This window comes from Parasteatoda tepidariorum, chromosome 6, assembly GCF_043381705.1.
Source record: "Parasteatoda tepidariorum isolate YZ-2023 chromosome 6, CAS_Ptep_4.0, whole genome shotgun sequence".
Taxonomy (NCBI): Eukaryota; Metazoa; Arthropoda; class Arachnida; order Araneae; family Theridiidae; genus Parasteatoda; species Parasteatoda tepidariorum.
Genome location: NC_092209.1, coordinates 64,135,385 through 64,147,098, shown reverse-complemented (window position 1 = coordinate 64,147,098; position 11,714 = coordinate 64,135,385). Strand labels below are relative to the sequence as shown.

Here is an 11,714-nt window from a genome sequence, read left to right as displayed (position 1 = left end):
GTTCGAAAGGAAGTTAAATATTGTTGAACTAAAAGTTCATCGAAAGAAAATTAAAAAAAGAAATGATTGGAACTTCAAAAAAAGGTATTGGCCAAGTAATATATCCCGTAATAATAACATAGAAATAGTAACAATTATCATATGAAAGCATAATTATTTTTAGTTTGCCGTAATTTCTTAGTTAACTCTGAAAGTATCTTTTCGTTCACACATACTAATGAAACAAAACATTTCTCTTTTAATTATCGTCTTGAAAATGGCTCGGGCACGTTTATCTTTTAGAAATTTTGTTATCTTCTCTTATGAAATAGAAAAAAATTAAGACATTCATCGACGAAATATCGTATTTAGTCCTTAAAAATTCATCATTCCCTCCTTGGAACGACGATTCCAGGTGCCGGAGACTGGTTGGAATGAAACCGATTCCAATTCCAGCCAAGAAACTCTTTCCAAGGTGTTCGTGGTGGGGAAAAATAATTCCCGTTGGAACGTGACGTCATTCCCAGATGGAATTTCATTCCATGGAGCTCATGGTAGGGTTCCAGGTTGAAACAGTCCTCCATTTGGATAGAAATCTAAGTGACCACTAGGATAATAGTAACCAAGACCTATGTATTGAGAAAGATTTTCATCAATGTACCAGATTTTCGCACCATGGCGTTTTATATATAAAAGTAAGTATCAAATCCAAAAACAACTTCGAAGTAAGATACTTTTTCTATTTTATTATCATCGTTATTACAAAGATAGAGACCCACGAGTATATTCTCTATTCAACCGATATATTGCTGCCTATGCAGAGACCCACGAGTATATTCTCTATACAACCAATATATTGCTGCCTGTGTAGAGACCCACGATGTATATTCTCTATACAACCAATATATTGCTGCCCATGTAGAGATCCACGAGTATATTCTCTATTCAACCGATATATTGCTGCCCATGTAGAGACCCACGAGTATATTCTCTATTCAACCAATATATTGCTGCCTATGTAGAGACCCACGAGTATATTCTCTATTCAACCAATATATTGTTGCCTATGCAGAGACCCACGAGTATATTCTCTATTCAACCAATATATTGCTACCTATGTAGCTATGCGTTTCATAAAATCTCTTATATACTTTCTTAAACAGTTAAGATTTAGGACTGAATTTTACTTGCAATGAAAATACAACGTATATCGGATTTAGATCTGGAGATCTGGCTGGTTAGTGAATATTTTCAGAAATCAGAAAATCCTTGGCATGATGAGGTTTATAGGGCTATGTGCTGTAGCTTATTAAAATGAAATCAAGATCAACTGAATCATTCATAAACCTAACGCATTGCTCCAATGATTTCAGTCAACATTAAAATCAAAATATTGTATCCTATTTAAATTAAGTTGAATCATGATATCGATGTTGAATCGACGGATTTGAACCTGTGTCAAAATGTATTTAGCTTTGTACCGAATGCTAAGATTGGAAATTAGTACAGTTGATTAGTACTAATAACGTATAATAGAACTGATTCATTGGAAGAGTTGTATATAAATAAAATAATAACCCTTTGGTGTTTCAAATAACGATAATAAATAATTCGAATATGAAGTCAAATGTTTTATTTAAATAGAGAATAGGATCTGCTATACGAATCACTAATTCAATGAGTTAATCGAATCATAATTTGAAACGAACGATATAAACTAACCGAGTAAAATAAATTATTCGAATTGAATTACCAAAATCCATAAATACGAATGCGCATCTCAAAAACGAATCACTTTGATTACTTCAAATGGAGAAAGGAATGTCCTATTCGAGTCACTAATTCAATAAGTTAATCAAATCATAATTTGAATCGAACGATTTAAATTAACCGAGTGAGATAGATTATTTAAACTGAATTACCAAAATCCATAAATACGAATGCGCATCTCAAAAACGAATCACTTTGATGATTTCCTATAGAGAATGGAATGTCCTATTCGAATTACTAATTCAATAAGTTAATCAAATCATAATTTGAATCGAACGATTTAAATTAACCGAGTGAGATAAATTATTTGAATTGAATTACCAAATTCCATAAATACGAATGCGCGTCTCAAAAACGAATCAGAAAATCACTTCGATAATTTGAGTCGCCTATTTAGTACTTAATTCTAATTCACAGTTCTTGAAAGACATTTCAATTTTTTTTTTCTTTTACTCTTCGTACCTTTTGGAAATGGTGAGTCGTCAGCTGTGTGTATGACATCCACAAAATAGGCATCGCTTCGATCTAGTTTTAAATCTTCGGGAAAGGAATAAAATACATCACCAGCTGCATCTAAAGCTGAAATGAAGTAATGAAACATTTAGATATTTCTATTTTTTTTTTAATAAACATTACCGATTGAGGTGCCTTAACCCTTTGCTTACGGCACTCAGCACAGGGAAGTCCGTCATTCTGGTCTAGCCGTAAGCAAAAAGCTAATTCAAAATCAGCTCAGTTTCAAAAATTTTAAAGAAAAGAGCGATTAAGAATATCAGAATTCTTTCCCAAATTTTTATCTAATATTTTTGCAAACTGTACGAAAGCATTTTTAACATTCTTTTTTAATTCAAAAGCATTTTTACTAACAGGGCAAAAGTTGATTTAATATATTTTTAAAATTTTTATCAGGTATTTGTGCGGTATTAGTGAATTTTTTTCCTCCTTTTCTTGTGATAAAAGACATTTTAACAACTATGACAATAATAAAATATTGAAAAAAGGTATTTTTAAAAGATTTGGATTGAAATTTTTATGTCCTGAAAAGAAATAAGCTTAGTTTTTTGTAATTTCTCTTTTAATATTATTATTAAATTTTCCTTGAAAAGAATAAGGGAAAAGCGCTATTTCGATTTTTTAAAATTATTTTTACAAATATAACCATTAATTTATTCCCCAGAAAGAACAATTTAGAATTTTTTTCTTTATTTTACAATCGTTTAATTTTTATCAATGAGAGAAGAAAAAGAGGAAAACTTAACATTTATAAGCCACACTGAATTTTCCCTTTTAATAGCATAATTTTAACATCTTGTTTTCGAATTCTAAAATTATTTTTGATTTATATTTTTTGGGATTCCTTGAACAGGAAGGGCAATGCCTTCAGTGTCCATGCCTAGGTGTTCACCAGATAGGCTGGAATCAGAAAATAAAGCTTTCGTATTTTTAAGATTATAAATAAATTAAAGCTGTATACAGGGTAGTAAAAAATACAAGTCAAAAATGTAAAGGAAGATAGAAAGGACCTAAATAAGCATATTTTATACGGGACTGTGTGTGTAAATACCGTGTTAAGCCGATAGAGAACGCTGTTGCACACTAATGTACTAAAACTATCCAAGCGCCGCTGAGAATCTTGAATCCCTGCTGATCATCGCTCTTTTGAGTAGCTATTGTAAAATGTAATTGATTGTATTTTGATTGTAAACTGTTTGATTCTGTATAAGAATGTATATGCGAAAATGCAGGCAAAAGTGCTGACACGTAGAGCAACACTAATCATAAGTAAAACTTAGTAAGTTAGACAAAAGAAAACAAGAATTTAAGAACTGCTTACAATAGGAACAATCAGTCACTTAACAATCAATTATAGTTTATACAATCAATTATAACTGCTCGAATGTAATCATTAACATAGCATGCAAATAACTTTAGTAAACAACAGCGCTCCCTATCAGCTTAACATGACGATTCCGCACGCACATTCCTGTATAAAATATGCTTATTTTAGGTCTCCTCTAACTGCCTTTACATTTTTGTACCATCCTGTATATTTTAATAAATATTGAAAAGGGATTCCTTTTTGAATATTCTTATTTCGGGACCATGAGAAAATGTTCCTGACATTCTTTTTAAGAACAAAAATTATTGTAATTTTTAAAAGCAAAGTGTAATAAGTTCACGTAACAAAACCTGGTATACCTGTAATTCTTCCTATCCCAGGCAGCTTGTGTCCAGTATTGCCAGCAATTTGTCCACCTAAGCTTATGCCAATTATATGCATTTGCTGAAAACTTACACCAGCTTCATCCTAAAATAAAATAAAAATTATTGAGCTTAAAATAGCGGCAGGATACTGAATTACTTCTTTAGTCAGGTGTTCAGTGCTTGCAAAAAAGTGTGAATATTTCTCGATGTTTCTAATTATGTAATATTTCAAATATTTTTTTAATGAAAATACTTCATAATTAACTAAACATTTCCTGTACACATTGTTGAAAATTGGGGATCAAATTATGCTAAAAAGTACCGGTACTTTTTATCATAAAATACATTTTTACCATAAAATTTTACGAAACAAAAATGTGATTTACCGTAATTTTTACAATATTTACGATATAAAATCTAAACATATAACTGAATCTATAAATATACTTGAAGAATACGGTATAACAGTATAACTGAATCACGGTAATTTCAAAAATATTACTGCGAAAATAACGGTATGAAATTGTACGGTTAAAAGGGATTTTCTGGATGCTGCACTCAGATTGTCAGTACTTTTTGTACTTTTTATCATAATTTAATAAGAATTTTTTTACAGTGCAATCAGTTACATCATGAGACCCGAGCTTTTTAATAATGGTAGAAAGTCCGATGTATACAAAATTTTACATCATTTTTAAAAAATGTAATTTTGCATGACAAAATACACAATTTCAACAAATTCGGTCAAATAGTTCCCAAGAAATTGTATTTTTTTTAACTATAATTTAAAATTTGATTTCCATTGGATTGGATCTAATGGATAAATTGCGTCCATCTTCCTTATAAATTTACATTCTTTAAAATGATATAAAATTTGTATACCATACAAGTAAAAAATTTTACACTTATATTGAATAGGATATTAAAAATTAATAAATGATTATTAAAATTTTAATTCCCTAAGGAAGTTTTTGATATATAACGAAATACGCAAAAAGTAAAATTAGCATTAGATACATTTTATTATTTGAACCGTGAACCTGACCAAACTATTGGAACCGTATTTCCCAGATTGCTGCTATATTTAGAGGCAGAAATTCGAATGTATCTTTAAAAAAAGGTAGACTTATTCAGAAAAAGTACGTTTTTTTACCTGATTTCGTTACTGGAAATACCGTCTACCCTAATTAATTAGCATATTTGAGGTAACCCTCTCGACCAATTAAGATTGATTTTTAATACGTGAAAATCCAATCATTAGATCAAAAGTTAGTCAGTGTGTTTTGTTTATTTCATTATTGTCCACTTATTTATTTATTTATTTTTGCACATAGTACAAATTTTTGTGTTTAATAATTCATAACTTCACAATACATAAAGATATTATTATTATTAGTAGTAATAATAGTAGTAGTAGTAGTAAAAGTAGTAGTAGTAGTAAAAGTAGTAGTATTTGCAAGAAAACTTTTTTTATAGTGAACGAGATGGCTAAAAACCTATCAATTCGCTAAATTAATTCCTAAGATTTAGTAAAAATAAAAAATGTGGATATGACATAAATAGGATCAGATTTTCAATAATTCTTCTTACTAAATCATGTGAGCTTTATTTTTCTGTTTGCTGAAATTTTTGGAAATCTGGGATAAACAGATATGTTTATTAAAAGAATGTTCTTTTTTATGATTTAGTTACGTATTAGTACTCACGTTACTCATTAGTACTTAAGTACTATTAGTTACTTATTAGTACTTACTTGCATATCTTAAATATACGCTTCGGATTGTCAATATAAAGTAACTGAGCACGTGATCCGATCATTAAATGATAGTCTTATCACAAAGTGACATGAAATCTGATGATCATGATCCAAAGAAATTGAAAATATTCGTTGAAATCTGATGATCATGATCCAAAGAAATTGAATATATTCGTTATTTATATATTTTTTTTTACATTTGCTTGTTTATTTGTATATGATTCATCGAGAAAATTTTCATTGAGGATATTATATTTGTATTTGTAATGATTACGATTTTGCCTGCATTGTATTAAATTACACTTTTAATTTTTTTGCATGATTCTTATAAAAAGCAATAAAAAAAATATTGCAAAATTTCGATAATTTAACTCAACTGAATTTAATTTATTTTATAATAAGATATTTATCACAAAACAAATAATTTAATCAAAGAGCTGGAGCCATATTTAGAGAACCGCACTTTTTCTAAAGGAAATATTTTTCTTTTACATCAAACTGTTCCTTAGTATTGCTTCCAAATAGGTGTTTAAAAATGAATAAATAAATTAAAAATAATAATAAGTAAAAAAAAATTTTTTTTTTTTTTTAAAAATCTAAACCGCTATTCTGCACACTTTGACAAAGTATATTATCATTATATTGTCCCAAATGCGGATATATTTTTATGAATGATATGATAAGATTCTGCCAATGATTTTATAATGAATGATATTTAATTAATTCTAAGCAAATCAAAACACGCAATCATGATTAATTTAAATGATTTTTTTTAAATCTACACTGGTGGACAAAATTAAGAGATGGAAAGAATTTTCGCACATGCAAGATAACCGCACACCGCTCCATGTGTTTGACAATGGTTCCGTGCATACCCAGAGGTACAGGCAGGAGGTCCTAGAGCCCTATGTGCGTCTTTTCAGGGGCGCTGTTGGTCCCGAGTTCATTTTTATGGACGACAATGCGCGACCACATAGGGCTCTCATGGTTGATGAGTATCTGGAAAGCGGATATTCAACGAATGGATTGGCCAGCCAAATATCCTGACCTGAATCCTATTGAACATGCTTGGAATGCTCTTGGGAGAGCTATTGCGTTGTGCCAACCTCCCCCCAGAACCATTCTGGAGTTAAAAATTGCTCTGGTCCTTCCACAAGTCTTCCTTAACTCCCTTGTTAACAGCATGCATACTCATTGTGCACGCTGTCTGTCTGTCAGGGGTGACCATACACCATACTGGAGGCAACACACACTGTACAAGCCTCACTTTTATTGTCATCTTTTATCCTTAAGTTCAGACTACATTGGATTTATTGGCAATAGGTCTTGCCAGTGAATGGCACTTTCATTTTTGTTTTGCATACTTTATTATCATGGAATAAGCTATATCAAAACCAAATTTCATTTATTTATATTCAGTATTTTCTGAGATATTTGGGAAAATGTCTTCCATCTCTTAATTTTGTCCACTAGTGTATTATTATTCAATTATTATCCATTTATGATCCGTTTTTTTTTCCAACATATCACTCATATCTTAAAACTTGACAGAATGTTTGTAAGTATTATAAATTGTTTCAACACTTTCAATTTTTCCTAAAAGTATTTAATGCAAATGACTGCACCAGCTTGTGTTCTTATATTTTCAACGTAACATGAAAAATATGTGCAAAAATAAAACAAGATGAGAATATGGAAGGTAAAAAAACTTGGAAATTAACTCCTTACACTTTACCTTTACAAATTTCAGGAAGTCGGATAATTGTTTTGCAACAGGAAAGCTTTTCTTGATTGCTTCTAGGAATGGTGCCATATTTAATTCTGTGTAATCGACAAAAAGTGCATTATAATTACCGCGTCCAAGAAGAGCATTTTTCAAAGCCTAAAGGAATAAATTGATCATAATTAATCATTATTTAATAGTTTAAGAATTGTATTGATAAACACAAATGCAGTTATTTATTTTGCATAAGGAAAAGAACTTATTATTGTGTATATGTTTAATTTTGACAGCTGCTCCATCCAGAAGATGCACTGTAAAAAATTCATAATAAAACTACGGTAAAAAGTACCGGCTTTAGGATACCGTAAAATCCATTTCCAACGTAAGATTTTACAGAACAAAAATCTAATACACCGTAATTTTTGCAGTAATAAATACTGTAAATCGCTGTAATTAAAAAAATATTACTGCGAAAATTACTAATTTATGTAAAATCACTGTAATTAAATAATTGTTAGTGCAAAAATTACGGTATAAAATTTTACGCTTAAAATTGCTTTCACGATATAAAAAAGATTTTACGGTATAAAATAGAATTTACGAATGTTACACACGGAGTATCAGTGCTCTTTCATTGTTACTTTCGTTGAACAGCCGATCCAATTTTGCGTTTACGACTACCAATGTCCAACTGTGTAGCCTTAATTTTGACCCCAAACCAGAAGACAAGCGGTTCAAGTATTGTGGACGAATTGTGAGGACTTTTTGATGGAACTAACCTGCATTTGCCTTTACGTGGAAAGAGAAACCTCGGAAACCTACCATGGTTAACCTCTAACCCGTGATTCATATACCACTGAGGATATTTTACGTCAGCACTGTGATCCGTGCGAGTCGGATGCGGAATTCGTATTGATCAGCCATCGATGGCTAATCAAATTTCGCCTACTAGGTTGTCGAACAAACGAATACGTCTGGCAAATATACCTGTCAGGAAAAGAGCTGACGAGCAATGTACCTGTCGGAAAAAGTACATATCGAGCTAACGTACCTGTCAGGCAAACGGAGTCTAGAAATAGAGCTATCGGGCAACCGATTGTCAGGAAAATGTACCAGACCCACTACAAGTCGGAGCTGTTTTGAAAACACTGTTTTATAGCTGCACTTAGCAATACTAAACTTTGTAATCAATATTAAAACTTGGTAAGAACAAACACTTGGTTTCCTAAGCAGAACGCAGCAAACTTCGTCCATTTCGCCTTAATTGATTTTTTTAAGTCATCTATCATTTCAGAGATACCTGTTATCTTTTTAAGTCCTTGAAGAAATCATATTAAGCAATGATCAAAATAAATTATTAACTTATAATTAAAATAAACTGAGCGCTTACAGCAATCATTCCCTCTCGTAAATTAAGTTCAGTCTGATATCCATGAATGACTATTACAAGTGGGTTCTTATAGTCAAAGAGACTATTCTGGAGTAATTTAGAAGAGTTGGTTACATTAAAGGCCATGTTCGGGTTCCTTGAAGTGTAAAGATAATAATAAATATTTTCACAATCGGGCAGTTTCCCAGTTTCATAATTCACCCTTATTTCCTGAAGATTTTCCTGTAGGTGATCAGTAAAATTTTTCGGGTCACTTTTTGTCATCTGTTCTTGTGAATGTATGACTGGAAAAGAAGATATAAAAAAAGTCACACTATATTAAGCATCAGAAACAGAAAAAAACAGACAGTTCTCAAAAAGTCTGTAATATAAAAATCGCATCTTTTCAGTAAAAAGAACTAAATGTTGCTTTTAATGAAAAGAAGAAGAAAAAATTCTATGTGTTTTATTATTGCAGTTAAACCCCGCTATAATGAACCTTCAAGGGATCAAAATTTCAGTTCACTATAACCGAAAGTTCACTATATCCGTTCCGCAAACAATTTTAACTTATGGTTCCGAACTCCTTCTTTTTATTAAACATTATTTAAATAAATGACCAAGAAAATGAAATACAAAAATGACTGATAAATAATACTTAATAACAAAAAATGCATTGACTTGCATTTATTTTTTATTACTCTTCGCTTTGTGTACAAAAAAAAAAATTAGTAAAAATTTGTACATGCATCTGCCGGGGTAGGCTTTTGTTTAGGGATGGAAAAGTGAGATAAAAGGAGCAAGCAGGAAAAAATGCTTATCGCTACATTCCACTCTATTGATGGTTTTAAAAATCAGTATAAGTATTCATTTTGAAGTAGACATTTCAAAATTATTTTTAAAAAATGAAAATAAAATCAGTCGAAAACAGAAAAAAGTTCATAACATCCAACTTCCTCACTTTTTTAGTTCACTATATCCACAAAAAATAACATTAGACGTGTATAGCAAGGACCGAACATTTCGTTCACTATATCCGGGATTTCACTATAAACTGTGTGCACTATAGCGGGGTTCGACTGTATTATCATTGAACAGTGTGAATTATTGTTTTAAATCTTGTACTAGCCATCCTTGGCGACCAGCTACGTCACTTTCAGTACCTTATACAATATATAAACTTTGTACAAGGTACTGATAATGATAACCAATGGTGGTAACCAAACCGATAATGGTAACCGAATGAGCAAAACTACTGCATATAAATACTTTTAATTTAGAAAGTCAGAAATACTAATCTAATCAGGAAACGAAAAAAGTTATAAGATATGCATGTTAGAAAGACAGCACTTCATCAGGGGACACACTGCCTGCTAACACAGAGGAGCTTTTCTGTTGTTAGTGGTAATTCCAAAAACTGACAGTGAGTGCCCCGAAGCGCCATAATGGATAAACAAATAAGAAAAAGCAATCAGAAAAATTGAAATGTAACTGTAAAGAAAAATTAATGACAAACAAACGCCATTTTAAAGTACACGGAGTAAGACTAAATAATGATACGCCCACATACAAAAAAATAAATAAAGATTAAATTACAGTTAGAATGACCAAATCAAAATAATATGTAAATTCCCAAATTATTAGAAAACATTATGCCAAATCATTAGACTTAATGATTTGGCAATTTATATATAATTTATTATTTAAATGTTATTTACTTATTTTGTCTTTTCTGAATTTGTAAATCAGCTTCATTATTTAATTAGCTGTAAATAAATATTTTAATTTTTCAACCCCTCTTAATTCCTTAATTAGTTTTAAACTATTCGCGATCGCAACGCTCGAGTACGCCCTCTGGCGTGGAGGCTATTTTCAGGCTTCTTTGAAGTCACGAGTTTCGATACTTTTTTTGCCAATAAAGGCAACAATTTCGGATAGTCTTAATTTCAACTCCATCCTGGAATAAACATGAGCCACCCTAAGTTTGAGTTCGGGACACTTCGCCAGCGAAAATAGCCACAATCATTGGTATGACAGTATGCTAAATCCATACCGTAAACCGGGGCGAGTCTACCCATCCAGGGGCGAGTCTACCCATTTTAGTTTTATTTAATTTTAAATTGCAAATAAAAAAAATTTTACCGACGGAGGACTTAGTTCAGACTCTAAGGAAGATAGCGCTGTAGTAGTTTGATCCGTTTTTATTTATTTGTGTCTTTTTAACCGACCTGTTCAAACGTCTTTTGAGAGATTTGTATTGAAAATCAGCAAACTTTTAGTTGGTACTTCGTAAGTATATTATTATTATTACTATTTTCTTTTTGGTTAAGTGATAAACTTATCTAAGACTAAGATTACATTAATTTTATATGAAAAAAAAATAAAAAGAATGTGAGTTTTGCTGTTGTGAACAAAAAGCCAGAATTCTCGGGGCGAGTTCACCCATTCGTATTTAGTTTTAATAAAACATAATAATATAATTTAGAACGTTGTTTATATTAAAATTAAATCATTTTAAAATAATTTGAGTATATTATTTTAATTCTGCATTGATAAATTTATCATTAATAAGAAAATTTATAGGTTAAATATAAATGTAAATATAAAATATGTTTATTTTACCTATTTTTTCAATTTTTATATTACAAAATTAACTTTTTTTATTTAATGCAAGTTAAATAAATTATTATTTATTATTACAGATGGTTCGAAATTATATTCGCAAAACAAATGGATTTAAATGTTACAAAAAAATGCCACCTGAGATGGAAAAAGCTATCCAAAGGATAAAAGCCAAACAATAACAATATTAATTTTAATTTATTTTTATCAACAATAATCAGAAAAAAATGTTATTTTATAATGTTAATGATTATAAAAACAAAACTGTGATCAAAATGTGATAATCGATC

General features: G+C 30.5%; 2 protein-coding genes across 2 annotated transcripts in view; both read right to left on the bottom strand.

Moving 5' to 3' along the window:
• The window catches only part of LOC107441030 (ERI1 exoribonuclease 3), an 89,060-nt gene that overhangs the window by 53,901 nt on the left and 23,445 nt on the right, over positions 1-11,714 (bottom strand). The window lies entirely within an intron of this gene.
• Positions 1-11,714, bottom strand: part of LOC107439401 (pancreatic triacylglycerol lipase-like) — a 21,123-nt gene that overhangs the window by 6,864 nt on the left and 2,545 nt on the right. The window contains exons 3-6 of the mRNA XM_043051299.2: positions 8,824-9,107; positions 7,446-7,592; positions 3,949-4,057; positions 2,212-2,328 (exon numbers count right to left, since the gene is read on the bottom strand). Coding sequence (XP_042907233.1) covers positions 2,212-2,328; positions 3,949-4,057; positions 7,446-7,592; positions 8,824-9,107 — 657 coding nt within the window. The remainder of the gene's footprint in view (positions 1-2,211; positions 2,329-3,948; positions 4,058-7,445; positions 7,593-8,823; positions 9,108-11,714) is intronic.